Source organism: Lepisma saccharinum, chromosome 21 (assembly GCF_977018435.1).
Source record: "Lepisma saccharinum chromosome 21, izLepSacc3.1, whole genome shotgun sequence".
NCBI classification, from domain to species: Eukaryota; Metazoa; Arthropoda; class Insecta; order Zygentoma; family Lepismatidae; genus Lepisma; species Lepisma saccharinum.
In genome coordinates, this window is record NC_139249.1 from 8,784,087 (window position 1) to 8,807,168 (window position 23,082).

At 39.8% G+C, this 23,082-nt stretch overlaps 1 protein-coding gene across 5 annotated transcripts in view; it reads left to right on the forward strand.

Annotated features, from left to right (window-relative positions):
* LOC146004042 (nucleolysin TIAR-like) overlaps positions 1 to 5,592 on the forward strand; it is a 1,204,848-nt gene extending 1,199,256 nt beyond the window's left edge. For 2 of the 5 annotated variants that reach the window (XM_083142630.1, XM_083142636.1), the window contains one exon: positions 495 to 5,592. Coding sequence is in view for 3 of the 5 variants with exons in the window: in XM_083142636.1 (XP_082998762.1) it covers positions 495 to 503 (9 nt within the window). In the remaining 2 variants the exon portion in view is untranslated. The remainder of the gene's footprint in view (positions 1 to 494) is intronic. The other 3 variants (XM_083142632.1, XM_083142634.1, XM_083142633.1) reach the window with 2 other exon arrangements.
* Positions 5,593 to 23,082: the final 17,490 nt, after the last annotated feature.

A 23,082-nucleotide genomic window follows, 5' to 3' on the forward strand; every position in this document is an offset into this window, starting at 1 on the left:
AGCAACGTATACGAATTCTGGAACTTAACATTTCCACAGCGGCCTTTTGACATGTTGCGAAGTATATACATTTAACGTTGTGCCACGAGTGGTTACACATGCACTTGTGAACAGCACAGAGAATATTGCAGGATTTAGAATAGCCATGTGAAGTAACGTAAAAAAGGGGGGGATACTAAATGTTCAAGAAGTTTTATTTGTATGCATGGGCTGTTGAGGGAAAGAACAAGTCATGTAAATTGTTGATCATGTGTAGAAATAAATTTAGTTACATTAATTCAAGAGTAGCTTGCTGTCACAGTTGGTTGCAAAATTTTGGATTAAAAAAAAAATTTGAATAATTTGATAAACAGTTACTAATGCTAAATTTTTTGAAAAATTAAATTTGCAACAAAGTAATGAAATAATTTAACAAAGAAAATTGGCATTAACAGTAGAATAATTGACAATATTGGCAACTTCGTGAACTAAACCAGGGTCTCTCTTTCTTTCAGGCACAGTGATATGCATAGACTATCTAGCCAGCAGTCTACTCTTCATGCCGCGTACATTAACAAAAAAAAGTGACATATGATTGAACTCATAAAGAGAAGAAAGAACCAATGTTTTAACATAATACGGATAACAATGATCCAACAATTGCTGCCCTTTTTCCAGCAAATCTTGCTGTGCTGCATTTTTTTTTCTACTACACTGTGGAGTATCCTGAACCAAAGGCTCATTGCTGTGTGCCAATTTGTCCAGGTCTTGCCAGAAAAAAACAGACTGCAAGGGGAAATTATAAATGACAAAATCATCCGGAAAATAGTATAATCATACACATTCAACAGAAGGGACACGGGCTCGGGATGAGAAACCAATAACACTAACTTTTTTAATCCATCCATTTGTTAGGAAAAACAAAAGGAAACAAAAAGTACTGGATTCAAGACAAAAGTGAAAAATATACACGCTGACACTCATACATACTTGTATATTTGAAAATAATGGATGTGGTGATTGTATAACACTGTGTACACTGTAGGTCCCATATTAGGAACAATGCTACCAGCATAGCAGCACAATAGTCAAGTAGTTTTTAAAAAAAGAAGTAGAAAACAATAAAACAAGAGATGCTGTACAAGACTGTAGATTTGCTAGGGTAGGCCAGCATTGTATCTGCATAATAGTAAATGCCATGGAAATGTGAACTGACACTTATGGAGAAAAATGAAGTATCAGCTGTATAAGAAAATATGTATATCCTCGTCCTCCATGTGCATATGATTCTGCCTATAAGAAAGGGCACAAGGCCAATTGGTTATGTACTTAATATCCTGCAATTATAATAAAAAAATACATAGCATTTTCAAAAAGAAGGCTGTTCTTTTTTTTAATTTCACTATATTTCAATGTATTGTTATTTTACACCTGTGGTAAATCTTTTATATGATAAGAAGTAAGTTTTTTGCCTGATGTAAAGAATTTATATTTTGTGTGATATACTCTGTGCTGTTTTGATATAAAGCAGTGTGTCATCTTCTTTCTTTCCTGACTTCAACTGTTCAGCAGTTAGCAGATGACGATTGGCTAGCTCCCACTCTTCTTGTTTGATGGTAGAAGGCAAGTTTCCAGAAATATCTGAAGTAAAAGATGTGTGTGCGTGCGTGTGTGTGCTTAGATATGAGTGTTCCACAATGGCTCTACAAGTGAAGAGGGTTTTTTTTGTAACAAAAAATAAAAATAATAAATAGTACATCGAGGAGTTAGAAACATTTTGAAAGCAGTGTATGCGACACAGAAGTGAGGACTTGTGCACTTTCATATAGGTTTCATATGTCCATGTAATTTTTTTAGAGACGAAATGAAAGGACAAGTTTTTGTTGTGGAGATAGAGACTCATACAGGAGGGGTAGTATGCTATGGATTTGGGTGTGGTGTTCAAATTGTTGATACATATATATATTATATAAATCACCACCAACCCTGCTCAGCACAGGACTAAAGTAGAAAGAAAGTGGAACGTGCTTTCCTCTTGTAAAACGATCATACATATACTTGTGAAACAGTTGTGTGTATTAAAGTTTAAGTGGGCAACAAGAGGGACATGGGGGATTATTTTCATAGTATAAGTATTATTTAAAGAAAAAATGTACTGATGACATGGTCGACATGTAGTTGTTAAGAAAAAAGTTTTAAAAAGGGGAAAAATTGTAAAAGATAAATGTCCCTTTCAATATGTACAAAGTTTAAGGTAGTTAGGAGAAGAAACAGACATACCATATGTAGTAGTTAGTTCACACACACTAGGTTTTAAAAAAGTGGCAGAGTGCAAGGGAAAGGAAGATAGCCCCAACCTAGGGTTTGGTTGTTGATCATAAAAATCCACGAGAACAAACAGGAAACCTGTGTAGTTTCTAGTAGACTAGGTTTTAAATGTAGTGTTGATTAAAAGAGAAAAAAATAAAATATGTAACCCAATGTTCTTAACTGTATCCACCATGACAAAAAACCCAAGGAACATGAATTCTGAGAGGTCAAATCTCGAAAAAGTGAGGGAAGCCAATAGCACAAAAACAAAAACGAAGATTAATATATATTATATATATCCATATACACATATATATACATATGGAACGTTAGATGAGAGAGATTAGCTATTTAGTGTTTTAGAGTGTAATTTCAGTGATGCAGTTGCCATACCCATAGTCTTAAAAATGTAACCATTATTGATAAAAACCAAACCCTCACTTCTTTCAGGATTGCCATCTCAGTAACAGAGCATTAACAGAAAAATTGCAGGCTTTTTAAAGCATCTACATACATTCGCATGTGCAGGTCCCCATTTTTAATTGTTACATTTCAGAAAGTGTAGCAGGAACTTCTGATACAACAAACTTTCCCTCCTCCCATGATTCTTTAAGAACTTAGAACTGAACAAAAATTTTAAAAAACGTATCAGGAGTTGAGAAGAGCATGCATTACGTATCACTGGATTTACAAACAATATCGAAGTTGATAACTAAGTAGCTGATTTATTTAGAATTGTAAAGGATATATCTTGTAGATATTACAAAACAAATTGTTTTAAAAGACGAACATAGTGATCTAACAGAAAATAAAATTGAAAGCAAAGACAGATGTGTTATTAGCCTTATATAGATTCATAATGAAAAGCTTTAGCCTCTTACAATATTTTGATACTTTCCATTTACAATATTAGTTTTTAAAATGTTTTTAATTTGAGCTGTGATAGTTTTGCAGAAGTTACTTCATTAGGACATGAGGAATGTCTGTTGATATTTGTGTGGTAAATTTTAAATATCACATTATTTTATTGATTCAAACTAGTGAATTGATAAAGTTTCTGCATTTTGTTTATTGCAGCACAATAGATTGTCGCTGGTTTTACTTACATGATTTTTTTTTATTTGGATATTTTAAATTTTCTAAAAAGACATGTAAGGGCATTGTAAGAGGCTACTAAATCTGGCGAGATTTTGTAAATTTTATGTTTGATCATTTTTTGAATGAAAGAATTGCTATTTTTGTGACATAGTTCTTTAAAAAAAAAAATAACTATATAGCAGAGTCATGAAGAAATTTTGTCTATCTTTTTTAAATTGTCTGCCAGTTTATTGCTTGTTGAGCAACAGAAATAATAAAAAAAGGAAATATGATATACTCAGATTGAGTCTAAGATGCATTTCTATGGTGATATATTCCGATAACAGTTTAAGCCAAAATATCTGATGTTGGTCATTGTATTTATTACATATTACTCCTTGGGTTATTTATTTAGTCTTTTACATGTATCTAGTGTAATCCTTTATTTTGTATTATTGTATCAGCCTGTCTTATGAGTGGATATCTTGTGTTTTGATGTAGAACTGGGTATTTTGACATCAGAAATCTTGTACAAATTGTTTTTTCTCATGTCTGAATTCAGTCATCCTACACCAGAATGGTATTTTTCCCATACCCCCAATCTGGTGTAGCTTTTACATTATGGCCACTAACAGGAGTGTTTTGTGTATGATTTTTCAATGAATGCAATATACATATATAAATATATATGATCTGTTGAATCAGAATGTTTGAGCTGAGCAAGTGTCTATTAATGTGAAGGTAGATGTGTGTGTGTGTATATATATATATATATTTATATATATTTTTTCTGAAGTGGGAAAGCTGCATAGTTGGACAAATGTGAATTTAGCTGCAAATTATTTGCCTGAAACTTTCTTGGTATTTTGATAACCATGTTGCCATGGATGACTGAATGCAAGACGTATCATATCATCCACTTCATCAGAATGTAGTGTGACTATTTCTAAATTTTAGTATTGCTGTAAACATGAAAAAAGAGCAGTTTCTTTTGCATGAATAATCGTTTGCAAATTGAAGTGTTTCGTGATATTGATGGCAAATTTTGGAAAATTTAGAAGAAAAGAAGTTGTTCCTTGTGTATCTTGTAAGAAATGGCAGTATTCATAATGGTTAAAGCAAAAAATATATATACATATATATATATACATATATAAAACACGATGCTAAACTGACAACATTTTATACTCTGTGAATGAAAGTAAAAATGTTTTGATACAAGAAGCTAAAAACGAAAAAAAATGCAGTTAGTTCTAATGATCCAGTTTTGCCCTCACTGTTCTGTCATGAAGGTTCAAATCTTGTATAAAAGGAATAATAATCCATTATAGTCGTAGATGCACATTGACAGGACTTGTCTTCACATGAGAACAGAGTACATTGGAGCCACTCGACCGTTTACTCCTTTTAAATTGCCTGGCGATTTTTTAAAAAGAAACTAACACACACAGCAACTTTTTTACATTTTGTATGCCGTTGACATATGCATGTTCATGGTGTTGATTGATAGTACATGCTACTTTTGTAAGAAGAAATGAGTCCTGTCCGTTTGCTATGAAAACCCGTGAAGCTAATCGCATAATATTTTATACTCCCTTCCATACAAACAACCCTTATGAGAAAATATAGTAACATGTTCTGATTGATTTCAGTAGCAATCCTAAACCACGAAATTTGTTTAATGAAAAAAATAATATATTCCCTTCGAAAATACATAGGTAACTGTTCATATTTACCTCAATGTATGCTCTGATGTAAGTCTCTAGACACTTTCCCTAAAGGACTCTATTTTATTTGTTCATATGACACCCTGTAAAAAAAAAATCATTCATTAACGCGATAAAATTATAACAAGAAGAGATAGGTACTTTTGTTAATTTTCTTCCTACAGTTAAAACAAATTTCCGCAAAAGCGAGATCTACCTATCTAAATAAAGTATTAAATTTCATACCAACGCTGTGTCTGACACTTTGTTACAAACAAAGAATTCCTGTGAATGTGGCTTGGAATGTTCTCTGTCCTTTCCCCACATTTAAAAGAGAAAAGAACATGCACTCATTCTATCAGTACGTCCCACATTTACCCTGTATAGCAGTTTTATACCAGCATCACATCTTGGCTCTTTGCAGAGGGTGGAAAAAGAATTATTGAGTAAAAAAAAAGGTGAACCAAAATGTAGATAACAGGCATACCTAGACTGGTAGATAACAGTGGAATTGAAAATAAAGAAGTTATAATAAGAAACTTCAATGGTTTTCTTTTTTTCTCCTGGTAGTGTTTAGTAATATGTAGCGTCCCCCTTTTGGTATGTTGGTGTTCGCACTGATTTTAGCATGATGCCTGGTGATACAATAGGTTTTTCCAAATTGGCAAGTAACATTGCATTCTGAATTTGTAATCATGGTTACCAGAGTGAATAAGAACATGGATACCGCCCATGGTAAGTATTAGAATTTCTGTAAATCAAGATTACATGCTACAAGTAATGTAATATCAGCTTGTTCTGGACTACCACCATGATAGTCTTTTCCACTCAGGTCTAAAGCGGCAGCCAGATCTAACGTCTATGCTCTAATTTAAAACCAATGGTATTAGAGTGTTGTGTATATGTATTGTTAGGCTTTTTGTAATCATGTACATCCAAAACCAGAGGCAGAAGTGGACTGTAATAATAGAAAATTACATATTTCATGTGTATAATTAAATGTTGATGGTATTATTATAAGGGGGCACCATCATTTTAAGGTTTGCTTACCTCCCCCTGGAAAAAGGGTGCACCTTTGAGTGTCATTACCATAAACCAACATAGGATAATTCCAAGTATCGATTACTTAATTTTGCATAGTGTACCATAAATTTTTTCACCAAACTCACAAATGTAGGTAGTGGAGTATAGTTACTGACTGTGGCTCTCAAACTATTGACTCACCCCAATTCTACGTCACTTTATCAAACCATAACGCACAAAAATATATCAACATGGTAGACTTGGACTAACACGTTGGAAATCCGACCTCCATATACGACGCCATTGGTCCAGGCCTGAGCATGTGTGTTTTTTACAAGTGACCCTTCACCAGTTTCATTTTTGCGATTAGCAAGAAGTGGCAGAGAAGCAAAATGAATGAAGTCATGATTTGTATAGCGGTTAATTTGTATTCCAAAAGTGGCTTTGCATGCCTTGGAAAACTGGAACACAATTGCTAGTCAAATATAATTCCCCACCACGCCTTTCTTGGGGCTGTCTGGTAATGCATATCCATAACTCCAGTAACTTTGCCCCTTGTCAAGTATTACACAATACACATTAAGATAAAGAGATATATGGTAAGTTTGGTGCATCCTTTTGTACATAATTTACAACCAAAGATATTCAACTTGGAACGGCTAGTCTGCATCTAGGAGAGACGATTGAAAGATGAGGGCGTAGGAAGGGTAGTGAATCAACGGCAAGTAATTGCAAGATGCAATATGCAGATGACGTCAGTCTGCACACAAACTGCAGCCTAATGGTATACAGTCGAAATGCGTGTGTGCATGAATTGTACTTATGCATAATGAAAAGGCGTTACTGTTTTCATCATTGAACTTATCTGATCTTCCGAGATGACGTGAACAAAAGCAGACCAAACTGAAAGTTCGTGTTTCTGATGAACAAAGTTCTGACGGGAGGACTGAAATACAGAAACTAGATTTTTTTTTTACAAAAAAAAAATAGTATGTGGGTATGTAAACATGGTGGTCACTTCCACCCTTCTTAGTTCAAGAGGACGAATATTTAGCATTGATAACACTTTTATAACTAAAACCAATAAAATTCACTGTGATTTAGGTAATCTAAGGGGAAGGGAAATCTCTACTTAAAAGGTTCTCGAGTGATAGGGTGACGTGTGTTATAATCGATATAGTCATTTCGATTTGATTTTTGTTATTTAGCTTCGCTTTTACTATTGGGTAATCGCGTCGATGAGGATGAGGGATGAAATTAAAGTGACACGCAAAAAGAACATCCACGCCCAGGCCGGATTCGAACCCGGGATCCCAGATGGTCATTTCGAGGGGTATTTTATATTTATATTGTGTTTGCCTGTTTCTTGACGTCTCACATATGCCACTTTTGTCTAATCGCTACGTCGTGATGAAATTTATGAAGGGGGACGCTCATAAAGAACACACATAGCCAGCCTGGGACTCGAACCCGAGAACTTAGGTGGGGAAATCGAAAATCGATCACTTAAGCCGCGTTTACACCGAATTGTACTCTCTGTGACAGCATGTGCGAAAGCGAGAAGACCAAGAAGATTCTTGGTGAGATCTTCACTGCGGGCAAGAGCTAATTATAGCGGAAGTGACCTGTTGGTTTTTGTCTTTAAATTGTGGACAAGTTTGGTCCCGAAGGACAGGCTTCTCGCGGAACAATTGAACTAGGTTCAGCACTTGATCCTTTGACCACTCCATCTCACTCAAAATATTTTCCATGCTAAATAAATTACAAAACAAAACACACATCGTACTCGCTGGCTGGCTGTCACTGGCGTGATGGTGGCGGGAGGGAAAGCTGGGGAAATGTTGCTAACATCGAGAAGGCTCTGTTAACAAATGTTGCTAACATTCTTTGATCTTTACCGACTTCTTGTGGATAACAACATTTCTGTTGCCAACACGGGAAATCTGTTGCTAACATGAGATGTTGAATACAAATTCACAAGCGTTTTTAGAAATGTTACCAAATTTGTTGGTAACATATGTTAGGAACCCCGGTGTAGAAGCGGCTTTAACGGGCTTAGCAACCGAGTCAGAGGACGTTTTTCTTCGCCAGCAATTTCTTCTTCGAAGAAACCCATTTTTTATTTCTAATGAATGAGTTTGAATGGTAATTCGATTAAATTGATGGAATCGCACTCGCAAAGACAGAGCAGGACTCGGGCGAGGAACCTTCGGTATTACGCAATACTTGAATCAATAAAATGAAAGGTCCGACAACACAAGTTTCTCTTTTAACTTGTACCCCCCCCCCCTTTTCGGAGATGTAGTTTTGCTGCAGAGTCTCGCTTATCGCACACTTCTCGAATACCTTTCTTGGTCAAGCCCCGCCCTTCGTCTTCTGACGTGAAACCGGATTGGTTTCGTTGTTAGGTTTAGGGCTCTTTGCACAAATACACTGCAATTTTTGTGACGTCACGGGTCGAAGTGTAGGGCTTGACCAAAGAAGGTGATTGAGAATTGTGCGAGTCCCGTAGCAGCTGCTTCTAAAACATTTCTACTCTGGTGTTAGAAGAGTATGTCCCATCGCACCAAACTCAAAACACCTTGCTCAAGCACCGTACTTGGTCTTCTGACGCAAGCGCGGAATTCTTTCGTGGTTAGGTTAGGCTTTTCACGTTTATGTCTGTCAGCATAAATACACTGCATTCAAGGGCGTAGCATTATAGTACGCCCATACGCCCGGCGTTCCCTGATTTAAAATTTCAAAAATACGTAAATGCTGTAAATATAAAGTAAATCTTGACTAATTTCATATATGTTTGACCTTCATGGCATTATGATAGCTATTTTTCGCGATCTGCTTGCAACGCTCCACTAACAACACTTGTTCCAGCATTTTTTTCAATGCCTGGACGCCGGGCAGGTTCGGCGTAAAGAACTCTCTCTATATTCCTTTCTGGAGGGAAAGCTTGGACAGGCTTGGATCTCTACAGCACGCGCGCAAATGCTCTCTCGTACGCCAGCGTATGGAGCAGAGGGCTACGCGATTGGTTCATGTGACCCTTCCTGCCTTCTGAAGCAGATGACAGCGGTAGAATTCCTACCCGGTTCTTCGCGCTCATGCCACTCGTGCTATGTGATGCTACAATACGCAATATTGACTGGCGTAACTTTACCAAACTCAAATATACCATTTCTTAATGACCATTGCATTGTATAATTTATCGCGCGAACAGCGATGTGTATTAAAAACTAAAAGATCAACACAGTTTTTGTCAAATACGTTGGTGAAGTCCTCGTGGTAGAAATTCAGCCTGTGGCTGCTCTACCACTTAACCCACAAAACTATTATTTTATTATTATTATTATTATTTCGTTAGTATCTAACTGCTTAATATTGTGTCAATGGAAATGTTCAGCATTCATTTGAAAACTCTTAACATCGAATGGTCTGTGGACAAAATTATTTTAAAATGTTTATCACCATCCAAGATGCAATAAACAGTGGTCTGAATTACTAATCGGCACTGTTACGTCAGTAGAGTGTACGATAGTTGGATCACCTCCGTGTCAGAGTGTTTTACACAGCGCGCCAAGACGACAGAGGTCCCTGGTTCGAATCCCGGCGTTAGCACGGGTGTTCTTTATGAGTGTCCCTTCATCAACTTCATAAATATCATCCCTCATATTCATATTCGCGATTAACCAAAAGTGGTAGAAAAGCGCATTAAAATAAACCACGCCCACAACAATGACGTCTACTGTTGTTCAGAGGCGCTTGTGATTCAGGTAGGTTTTTTAATAACTTGCGTCATAACGAAAAGTATAAAACACCAGAGTTCAAACCATTTGTGGCATAGTGAGGCATCTCAAAGTCTAGCTAAAATATGCATAGATGATGTTTTATTGAAAACCCAGCTGACTTCAGGCAAATAAACAATACCTGTGTGGCGAATAATTCCATAAGTAAATTATTAAGCAAAAAAGAGCCAACCCTTTCTTCGGACTTAGCGTTCCCACCCGAAATGCCCATGCTTCGCCAATGACTGCATTTAGCCTGACGTTAGAAGACGCTTGACCGAAAAGGTGTTTGGCTTACGTGCGACAAGTGAGACACAGTTCGGAAGGACGAGCCGTTGCAGAATAGTTTCGGTGTATCGACAACGTGAGATTCGTACATGGTAAGTCAACAGTTACATAGTTTTTTTTATCGTAAAGGCAGCTTTAGATCTTAACATGGGCGGCGACATGCACTTTTGTGGGGTGAGGGGGATCTGGCCATTGATAAAACTTGAAGAGTAGGAATTAATAACAGTAAAAAAAACTTTGTTATTGTGGTTATGATTATTATCATACAATTGTAAATAATATAACAAAAATAAACCAATTTTATCCCAGATTTATAACAACAATAATAATTATATCCTCGGAGATACTTTTCAACTCGCTTCACAAAATGAGTGAATATCGAGTACAACTGTTTTTCATTATCTTAAATTTTACACAGTGTACTGAAATGCGTAACCAGTGGCGGCGAGGGGGAGCAGTTGCTTCAATTGTATACGAAGTTGTTGATATCAAAAACATTATTCCCATTCGTAGTATATAGTACAGTCAGCAACAAAGATTAATAGTAGGCAAATTTTCTATACTATTCCATGTTATTTTAAGGAATGGATTTCTGTTAGTGTTAAACAGATGTTTTTATTTCAGTACATCATCACCACATAGTGGAAAATAGAATATAAATGGTGATGGACAATTCGCCTAGTATTACTTTTGCCGTCGGTTGTACAATCAGCCGTGAAGATAACAGTAGGCAAATTATGTATTGCTATTTTCGTTCTTCTTCATCCTGTGTGTTTTTAGGGAATGCAATTGTATTTGTACTGAAGCGGAAGTTGTTCTCTCTGCTTCTTCGTGCATTTTACTGTTTGAAGTGGGATCCGAACCAGGCCCGTAGCCAGGCAGGGGCCACGGTTGGCTCAGCCCCCCCCCCCCTCACCCTGGAACTGGCGTCAGCCCCTTGACAACTTTGATGAAGTTTAAATACACAGAACAAGAACAACAGCTAATACATTTCTTCATCTTATTCGCAAGAAGAAGGAAGAGCATTCCCTGACATTCGCTACGAGACTCGGCGACAAGCTGCCCGGCATCAGCGCTTGTCTTTCCCGGTGAACGGGTCAGCGACAGCCGCTAGAGTCGGCTATTAAAATTACAGTTTTCATATTGTGTACTAACCTTGACTACAGAAGGTGTTGAAAGTGATGTCCCTCTGCTGCAACACATTCCTGGCATCTCTGAAGGAAATTTGTATACTTTATTTCCCCATTCTTCTTTCCACTTTTATTCAGAACTGACCCTGTTACTCTCAACTTTTTTACGACGTTTAATATAGTGGTCCTATGTGGAACGGGAACACAAGGAAATTTCGTTGCAAAACGTCGTTGCACTTCTCCACAATTCCTCTTTCCGAAGTAACACTCGACAAGATAAATCCTTTGTTGTAATGTAAACTTTTGTGGTTCCATATTAAGCCACAATCTTCAACACACGGACACGACACAACACAACTTCCGAGGGAGGATTATGCTGGCGTCAGTCTGCAATGTCAACAGAAAGGGAAAGAGAGCGAAAAAACACTGTCGCGGACCCGTTCAACGGGAAAAACAAGCGCTGACGCCGGGCAGCTTGTCGCCGAGTCTCGTAGCGAATGTCAGGGAATGCTCTATAAGTAGCGGCAAGTATTTAGAAGATTCTCTTCTCTAGGCTCTAGAAGGTTCTTTCACAGGACAGCTTCTTTATCTGTACCTTCGCTGCCAATGTTGCTACCTCCAATTTAGACAGAAATCTGTGACTTTGATGACATCATGCAAATTTCCTCCCCATCGGTGTCAAAGGTCGACAGCTCCTAAGTTTTCGGAACGAAGGGGAGTTTCATTGCTTCAGCCGGGGGCGGAATGTACTGTAGGCACTGTGATTGAACATTATGCATTTTTTCTTGTGTGATATAAATATCTGTATCATCAAAAGTAGTATGGAGTGTGCAGTAAGGGATGATTTCAGTACCAGTCAACACTTAAAAAACACAAAAAAAAACAATGATATTTTAAAAGATGTAAAAAATGTAGTATTTGTATGATATTTCCCCACATAATTTACCTTAATACTGTGCGTCCATTTCGATCTTCAGCCGATAGATCAGGAGAAGCGTGGCGGGCGGCGCTGACGGAGATGCCGACATTTGGGGCCTGTAATGCCCGCTTATTTTTATGGACATATGCATACATTCATATAAATATTGCAAAACGAGCGCTAACCTGTGTTATAATTCATCATCTGTAATTCATCCAAGTTCTGCCCTTATATACAAAAAAAAATACGCTTTAGAAACGATGTTAAGAGCCAGAGATAATGAAACATTTTAATCATAGTTTTGACCAGTAACGTCCTGCTTAAGTTTATATCCTTGAAAGAGTTTTGTGTCGATCGTTTAGAGGTTTCGAATGTGCAACACTGTATCAAGATTACGCTGTAGAAGAAACCGTTAAAAGTCAATAGTGTTCGTGAGCTTCCTTGCAATCCGAAATCTCCGAGCTCGAGTTTTTTGTTCCTTCGTGACTAGATGAAGACAGAGCTGTGAATATAGTGGCGAGCAGATGTAAACAAGAGCGTGTTAATTTCGTAATGTGCGCAAGAGTGATATTCTTGGTTACTTGCCGTTACTTGTTTGTGTTATTGCAGTGTGTATGTGTGACGTGTCAGTGAGACGATTTGAATGCCAGCCGCAAGGTTCACGTTAGAACAAAGAATTCTTATGTATGACACTTACGTGAAAACAGACTCGTGTCGAGACGTGTGTAGGCAATTTGTACAGAAATTCCTAGGCGTTTCACCTCCACATAGAGATACGGTTAGACATCTTGTCCTTAAAGTACGAGAAACTGGATCGTTAAATTTTGAAAGACCTAAGCAAAAACGACGGATTCTAACCGAAGCAAAACTCGATGAAATTGGTACAGCGTTAGAACGTTCTCCAAACAAACCTCTACGCCGTGAGATGGACGTGTCAAAATCATCAGCACATACAGCTACTAAGCTACTAAAATTAAAAACGTACCCTTATAACACAGGTTAGTGCTCGTTTTGCAATATTTATATGAATGTATGCATATGTCCATAAAAATAAGCGGGCATTACAGGCCGTAAATGTCGGCATCTCCGTCAGCGCCGCCCGCCACGCTTCTCCCGATCTCTCGGCTGAAGATCGAAATGAACGCACGGTATATTACTGTTCTACTTTTGAAAATTGGACTCGATTTACAAAGCCCCCCTGATAACCCGTGAGCTCCCCCTGGAGATCAATTCTAGCTACGACCCTGATCCGAACCACTATGTGCCCCCACAGAGTATCGAACCAGTGATTCCTTGATTACAAGGGGATGACGTTACCATTATACCATCGGAAAGTCGCCGAAAATTGAACATGGCAACATGCAATTTGCCCACAGGCTCGCGAAATATTTTTTTTGTTTTGCAGCATAAGGGTAAATAGGCGTTCTTACGTAAGTTTTATGTGCTGAATTCAAATCTTCATGCTGTTTTCCCGTATCACGTAAGGATTTTTTTCAAAAATGACCTGAAATATTTATTGACTTACTGATTTTTCATTAAATTACTGATTTTTCATTAATACTCAGTATCAACAAAATGGATTTACGGAAGGATAATTTCGGGTGTTTACAAATCAAAAGCTGATTCTGGAGGTATTTTGAACGTTGATCACGCACATGACATCCATTTTCCCCATCACGTCAGGATTTTTCACAATCAAAATTATCATATTCGCCATTCGGTTACGCCTATTACAGAACGCAACAAAAGAATTTTATAGAAGTGAAATTTCGGTTGTTTACAAACCGTAAGTTGGTTGATTTGGAGTTTTAAGTCCACTTTATGCACAGTTAGGCTAATAGGGACTGGACCTACAGTTTAAGTGGGATCCGAACCACTATGAGCCTCCACCCCTTGATTAAAAGGCAAAGACGTTACCACTGCGCCAGCACGTAGGTCTTGTTCTGTAAGTATTTTGAATTCTGATCACGGAAATGACGTCCATTTCTTCCCATCACGTCAGGATTTTTCTCCACGTCAGTAAATTCAATTAACCCACTACTATAACATTGAATTTTGAACATTTTGTAAAGGGAATTTAAAAATGAAACTTACTTAATCAAAGTCCACACAATTTTCAATCCAATGTGTCTTGTCAAGGTAGAAGATAGAATAGTAAGCATTTAATCTATGTGCATATGTAGTCCAAAATTGGAGGATTTGTATTGTAGAAAACCAATATTTTACCGCTATCTGAACAGAGCCATCTATTGTGAAAATGATGGAACTACACATTTTTATTGTGAAATTAAGGCAGTTAATATGTTGCCGTTTTCTGGTGGGGGGGACATGATGGGTAAAAATGGATTTCATTTTTGGAATCAGCATGCTGAAATTATTCAGAGACGACAGTCATCTGGGAGTCATCCAAACCCATGTCGACCGGTGATGATATTCTATTAATGTTACAAGCAGTGCTGCTAATACTGTTACAGCTACGTCACCACGATTAATAAAAATGTGGAATTGTACAAAATCTGGACGTGATATGCCGAAACTAATACTATATCTGACATCATGGCACTTGATTTGGCTCATATTACATAACATATTTCGTGAGGCAATTTCTTCGTTATATTTGCTGCTGACTGTACAAGGTCTCAGCAAACGATTGCTACTGCATTGTACACCCAGCAGCAAACGTTATTAGTATAGAATTCTCGGACACCATATCCAAACACTCTGGTTCCCGACTGTTTGATTTGTCATTGATTAGAATAAAAACTCCAACGAACAGAGGACAACACCAACACCATTCCATTCCATAGAAGAGCGGATGAAGAGTGAAGGAGAATGAAGATACCGCTGGACAATTTGCTAATATTATATGTGCACTTTCAATGTGGACATTTTCTGTTCACGATCTCGAAAATCCCAAAATCAGAATCATGACTGTTAAATTTTATTCTGAAGCCAGTATTACGGTTGCTAACATTTTTTTTTAATAGTGGGAACTTTGCTGGGACATCATGACTTCTAACATTAGTAGTATAGGTGGCCCGGTTCACAAACCGAAAATGGGGCTCGGTGGGGCTCGCAGTGTTGCCAACCCCCTACTCGAAAAAATCACCAAGGTTTTTTTTTTGTCTAACCTAACCTAAAGCAAGGAGCTGGCAACACTGCTTGAGGCTCGCTTTAATGGTTTGCTCTTGTAAGGCATAAGCTCTATTTTCTCGCAGTGTGGCCAACATCTTACTTGAAAAAATCACCAAGGTTTTTTTTGGTCTAATCTAACCTAAAGCAAGGAGCTGGCAACACTGCTTGAGGCTTGCCTTGCAGCGTTGCCAACATCTTACTCGAAAAAGTCACCAAGGTTTTTTTTGGTCTAACCTAACCTAAAGCAAGGAGCTGGCAACACTGCTTGAGGCTTGCCTTACAGTGCATAAAGCAATTTGCCAACCTACTGGTACTTTTGCCATAGCTTTTTACAAAAAAAAAGAGAGAGGAAAGAGAGGGAAGAGTTAAACAACCGACAGTGTTGCCAACACCTACCTACAGCTTTTTTTTTACTTGGCAAGGGCTTAGCCAAATTTATATATTGGCGTAACATACATACACTGGGCAAGGAGAGCCGACAACAAATATATACTGCCGTAAAAGAGAGAGATGGATGGATGGCAACACAGTATGTGTGTGCGTGTGTGTGTATAATATGTAGCATTATTAACTAGATTGTGTTGGCAACCTACCTACAACTAAAAAAAATAGAGATGCCAATGTTGCTGTAAGATAAAGAGAGAGAGACCTATCGTGACTTTTGTAAACCTCTCTCGGGGGAAACACGATGTGCTATACACACGTGCGCGCGCTGGCGCCTCTTATTATTTTTCGTATTGTGAGGCAAACAAACAAATAAATAATTATTGTTTTTTAGGATGCCTGGCCCCTATAACCCCGCCAGGGTGCGTGGTGCCCAACCAAAAAAAAGTAAAAGGTTTTCTAACGGCTGCGGTTGTAGATAACCGCACCTCTGTAGGGTTTCACGTGTTTTTTTTTGTATGGTAGTGGTGGTGCTGGCAATAGTGGGTGGGTTAATTGTTGTTGTAGTATTTTGGTTATTTGGCAGAGTGCTGCTGGTAACTGGAGGAGTTAGCGTGGGAACGTGAGGCGGTGGCGTCTGATTGTCTCCTCCGCTATTGTTCCCACCCGAAGGTCCTCCCGGCCCAGTTCCGGTCGGTCTTTGTGCAGGTGGCCTCGTCGGTATTGTGTTGATTCCGCTGCCAGGCACGCTAGGGGGGACGCTCGGGTATTGATCAACATCTGGCGAACCGGGGACGTGATACACGTCAGGGCTTTTGTCTGCTTTTTCGTCATTCTTCTTGCTGGATTTTCTATAGTACGCCAAGGTGACACATATTATGACGACTACAATGCAGAAAATTCCAAAGGCTGCGATTCAAATCATGATGGACGGGTGTGTTGTTCTCTGTTATTATTTATCGTCACGAACCAACCTTGGAATTTTAGCTACCGACAGGTATAAGTTTTTATTAGAAACCCCGCGCACATCAGTTGCAGTCGAGTATTGCTACTGGGTAGTCGCATAAAAGTGTACGCTATACCAAGTGTAATATCAAGTGTAATAGAAACCGAATTAGTTTGGTCTGTCAGGTGAGTACCATATCAGCATAAGTTATACGCACACAAGTTGCTTGACCAGCTATAAAACTAAAATTTACGCAATTATACTACTGTTTTGTGTGTGTTAAATTGCTAGCAGCTTTTTGTAGGTAAGTTTTTGTTTTTTTTTGTTATTTTTTTGCATGTGTGTGTTAATAATAATTGCGAGCGGTGTTAGTGAACAGAAAGTGTTGTTTTGATTAAACAACGAAATTACGCTAAACAAAAAAATATGAGCATATATAACATGTGCTTGAAAAAAACTATACTTCATTGCAAATAACATAAAAGCGAGGTAACAATCGGAGGGGGAGGGGGCAATGATTATGATCATGTTAGTTTACTTATAGAGGATAGTATTGACGTGTGTATATTGGGTTGGATTTGTTGTTTTAAGTTTATTTTATGCATAGTAAGGCTAATCGAAACTGGGTCTACAGTGGGATCCGAACCACTTCCACTGGGTATCGAACTTGGAGTTTACAATTATACAAGTGTACAGGGGAAACTTTATTTTTTTTGAATTTGTTGATACTCTCGATTGGATTTTGTTGTTTTAAGTCTATTTTATGCATAGTAAGGCTAATCGAAACTGGGCCTACAGCGGGATCCGAACCACCTCTGCTGGGTATCGAACTTGGAGTTTAAAATTATACAAGTGTACAGGGGAAACTCTATTTTTTTTGAATTTGTTGATACTCTGGATTGGATTTTGTTGTTTTAAGTCTATTTTATGCACAGTAAGGCTAATCGGGACTAGGCCTACAGTTTTTTTAAAGTAGGATCCGAACCACTATATATTTTTATCGGGTTCGAACCTAGGACCTCTTGATTACAAGGCAACAACATAACCATAGCACTATCGAACCCTAGTAAATATGTAGGAAAAAAACAACGGTATATACATAATCCAAAGTTGCGTGGTTCTAGGTCCCATAGGAACCAAGAAAATCAATGTCTTGGAAAACATCTTAAGATATTTGTCTTAATCTTTAAGAAAGTCGACTTCCGGTCTGTCAAGATGTTACTTCCGGTCTGTCAAGAAAATTTTCTTAAGACATTTGTCTTAAGATGTTTTCCAAGATATTGATTTTCTTGTCTCCTAATTGACCTAGGATGATGATTTTAGGTTTGTTGGATAGGATTTGACGAAAACTATTCGACTAGCAAATAAAATCGATTCCACCCCCTCAAGTTTCGAAAATATAGACAATTTTTTTATTTTTTGAGAAACTTGATTTGCTGGCTTAGTTTTTACCCTATTTCGAAAATTTTAATGATATTTGATAAAAAATTGAATGTACTCTACAACCTATTGGAAACATAATGATTAGTGCTTACTGTTTTCGAGTTATTTTAAATTTAAATTTCAAGATGTAATTTCTAAGTTGTTTTGTAACTCGTAAACTATGGGTCGTAGAAAACCCATTCTTGTTTTATCTGCTATTGCCCGACACATACTATAAACACAAATAATGTTTATTGCTTGATTTAAAAAAATAAAGATCGAAAATAATTTTGTTTTCTGAAAATAAAAAATGTGTGTATGGAAAAAAAATATGATTGTGTAATTTTTTATGATGTATGTTTGCATGTAAAAATAAGTATACCTGAAAGTTTTAGAATTTCAAAATAGCTATATATATATATATATATATTTGCTATTATATCAGTCAAAATAATAGAATATATATAAACAAGTACATTTTCATAGTTTCATACCTCTACTAGATTGGTGGAAAAATATACTAATGGGTAATAAAATCTGAAAAAAATTAGTGTCTAACAAAAATAAACTAAATAGAATTACACATGCATACAATATTTATTGTGTTTTTTTTCTATCTACAATTATATTTTCCTTATATATTTTTTTTTATAGAGTTGATTAAAGCACATATTTAAGGAAGGCAGCACCACCCATATATAAATAAACATACCCCCCAAAAAAATGCGCTCCATGAAAAGTTGCCCTGTTTGCAAAAAAAACTATATCAAGCAAACATTTTGCAAGACATTGTCGTACCTGCGTGCCAGGCAAGCATTTGGCTGCCACCGAACTATGTTCCGGATGCAATAAACACATTACAATTGCGTATGCCAAGAAGCATAAGCTTACTTGTCTAAGCGAAAGTACATCTGGGGCTCAGCCTTCGACCTCCACCAAGAGGAAGGCAGAAGCAGCCACCATCAATGCACCACCCGCTAAACGCGTCAAGCCTGCGATAAAAGCAGACCGGTCTGCTTTCGGAGGAATATTAGGAGATTACGTCCAATTGTCGGATGGCTCTTGCGATGTTCGTAGCTTTTTAGAGGAGAAGCGAGCAGAGATAGTTTCTATTCTTAGTAATGCACTGGCTACGCACTCCTCCACTAAATTCTACGCATCGCTACGTTGCTGGTACAAGAAGCCGTCTGATGAAATTTACAGGTTCTGCCACAACACCAAGGCGAAGACGCTGCATCTGGCGGATGTCGACAACCTCGAGGTCATCTACAACAAGTTTGTCGAGGAGCTGCTGGCAAAGCAAGAAGAACATGAAGCTAAGGGTTCGGGGGGTTCGCTGTGTGGTGAGCGTCACGAACTGTGCGTCAAACTTTCCAAGTTTGTGCCTCTCTCCGCCTCCAGCTACGTCCTCTTACCACCTGCTATTGCGGCAAAGAAGGCCGTCCTGAACATCCAAAATAAAGATAACAAGTGCTTCGTATGGTGTGTGCTTGCAGCGTTGCACCCTGTCCACTGGAAAAAACAACCACGCCGAGTTAACCACTACCTACCCTACGAGCCAGAGCTGGAAGATGCGATGGCTGGGATCGCCTATCCCGTGGAGGTCCCGGACATTCGTAAGTTCGAGGCCCGCACACACAACCCTCGGTTGGCCATCAATGTTTATGGCCTCACCGACGAAAATGTGGTGTACCCCATCCGGGTGAGCGACGTAGACGACAACGATGCTCGAGAAATCCATCTTCTGCTCATCAAGGATGAAACTCGCCATCACTACACTCTTATTCGCTCGCTCTCTCGGCTTGTTTCGAGCCAACGGAGCAGTGATAGTCACCACATCGAGGTGTGTCGCAGGTGCTTGTCTATATTTCGTAATCGAGAACAGCAGGTTTATCAACGCATCAGAGGTCACAACATCGCTGCCGAGAAGCTCGCTAACCACAAGCTCTACTGCAATGCCAACGAACCGGGGGTGGCAGACTTGCCCGAACCTGGCACCGTGGAGCGTTTCCACATGCACGGTGCCATGGTGGAGCACCCCGCTATCATCATCGCGGATTTCGAGGCCTTCCTCAAACCCCTGTCCACTTGCGATCCCGATCCCGAAGTTTCCTCCACTACCCCTTACCAACTCCACGAGGCATCCAGTTTCGCATACGTTGTGGTACGACGAGACCAACACATCGCCCCCGAGCCCTACGTGTACCGTGGTCTCGACGCAGCCAAACACTTCCTCGAGAGGATGGTTGTGGAAGCCAACGAGATAGGGAAGGTGCTGTTGGCCCCCAAGTCTATGCTCCCATTGTCCCCCGACGATCAACGTAGACACGACGAGGCCATCGCTTGCCCTGTCTGCATCGAGGAGTACACCGCCAAAAACCATAAAGTCCGACACCACGATCACTTTAATGGTAGGTACGTTGGTCCTTGGTGCAGCGACTGCAACCGCTTGGACCCGGGACCCACGCTTCATCCCTGTGTTTTTTCACAATGGCTCGGGGTACGACTTTCACCACCTGATCAAGCATCTTGGGTACGACGACATGCAAATCAACGTTCTCGCCGAGAACGAGGAGCGTTACATCAGTGTGAGCAAATGGGTTCAAATCCCAGGATTATGCTCTACCGTCGAGCTTCGCTTCCTCGACTCCCTGAGGTTCCTCCCGGCCAGCCTCGATGCTCTCGCGGGGAAGCTTAGCGACGAGAAAATGCTCATCACCTCTGCGAATTTTCCGAACTTGGACGCCGGTCTCTTCAGGCGTAAGGGGGTCTACCCCTACGAATACGTCACCGACTTTACCAAGTTTGCGGAGACGTCGCTTCCTCCTCGAGCAAACTTCTATAGCAAGCTGCGAGGCTCGGGCATCTCTGAGGATGACTATAACCATGCTCAGTCCATGTGGCGCGAGCTGGGTTGTCAAAATCTCGGGGACTACCACAACGCCTACCTCAGACTTGATGTGACACTCCTCGCCGATGTGATCCAGGCGTTTCGTGCAACTGCGAAGACCATCTACCACCTGGACCCTGCATACTTCTATAGTCTCCCCGGACTGGCGTGGTCAGCCATGTTTCTGGTGACAAAAATCAAGCTGGAGCTTCTTTCGGACGTGGACATGATGCTGTTTGTGGAACGTGCCGTGCGGGGTGGAATGGTCCAGGTGTCGCAACGGCACGCGCGCGCCAACAACCATCACATGGCTACTGGCTACGACTCCACCCAACCGTCGAGCTACATCATGCACACGGACGTGAATAACTTGTACGGGCACTCCATGATGCAGCCACTCCCCTTTAGAGGGTTCGAGTGGGCTGACCCTTCCAACTTCAACATTAAAGGTTTCGACGATTCGGAACATGGGTTCTTCGCCGAGGTGGACCTTGAGTTCTCCGAGAAGCTGCAGGATTTGTTCTGCGATCTTCCCCCTGCACCCGAGTTCAAGTGTCCACCCGATTCCAACCAGAAGAAGCTCGTCATGGATTTCGAACCCAAAAAGAATTACGTCCTTCACTACCAGAATCTCCGGTGGTTGATGCAGCGAGGGGTCACAGTCCACGCAGTTCATCGCATCCTCAAGTTCGAGCATTCTCCGTGGTTGCGTCCATATATTGAAGTCAACACTGAACACCGCACCAAAGCCGAGTCCGAGCTTGATAAGGATTTCTTCAAGCTCATGAATAATGCGGTGTTTGGCAAGACCATGGAGAATGTACGGAATCGCGTGGACATAAAATTAGTGACGAGGAAAGAGCGATGTCGTCAGCTTGTCGCGAGTCTATTGTTCAAGTCTCGAACAATCTACAACGAGCAGCTGGCTCTGATTCACATGAAGCAAGGTGTGGTGAAACTCACCAAGCCCATCTACGTTGGAGCCACGGTTCTGGATCTGAGCAAGCTCCACATGTTCGAGACGTACAACGACATATTACGTCCACACTACGGCCACAACATCTCGCTTCTCTATACGGACACGGACAGCTTGGTGTACCACGTTCGCACAGCCGACGCATACGGGGATATAGCCACAGCTCCATTTTTGGTTAACCTCTTCGACACCTCGGGCTATCCCCAGCCGAACCAGTACGGTATCCTGGCCTGCAACAAGAAGGTGCCTGGCAAACTCAAAGATGAGAAGGACGGAGACGTGATTCTTGAGTTTGCAGGTCTTCGCGCCAAGGCCTATACCATCAAAGCCGAGGGCAGCGTTACCAAGAAGGCCAAGGGTGTCGGCAGACAGGTGGTTCGGGAGCATCTCACATTCGAGGACTTCGTCGATTGCCTCAAGACCAGGTCGTCGGTTCTAAGAGCAGAACAGCGCATCCAGAGCGTCGACCATGTGTTGACCACCAACAAAGTGAGGAAGATTGCCCTGGATCCCAACGACGACAAGAGGTGCGTCCTCCAATGTGGAATCCACACACTGCCGTGGGGGCACTATCGCTTAGCAGAAAGCAAAACCTGCAACATATGCCCATCTTCAACAGAAGATTCATAAAAAAAAAAAAAAAAAAAAAACACTGACTGTTATTACAAAAAAACTTTGACCGTATTCTTAAATAACCAGCATACCTATGAATCTCTTTGGTTTCCGAAAACAAACCAACATGGAGACTGTACACCGCGCGACGGCAGATCATGAATTTCTACCTTCCATGTTAACTAAACTCAACGGTCTACTGATTGTTCACCTTAACAGCATTTGGACGAAATTGGATGACGATGTGGGCAAGATGTTTTACGTCTTCAACAACAATTTACATTTTTACGAAATTCCGATCGATGGAAAACTTCAAATCACCGTGAATCCGGAAAACGTAGGCGAAATCAAAATATCTACCGGCAAGAACATTTTTCGAATCAAGCACGACAAGATGCTTTCTAACATTACGTACGATGTTTCTGCAGGAGATTGTTTATACGTGGAACTCCTAGGAGATTACGACAAACTCATTCCTCTCTTCGTAGAATTACGAATCGTCTATC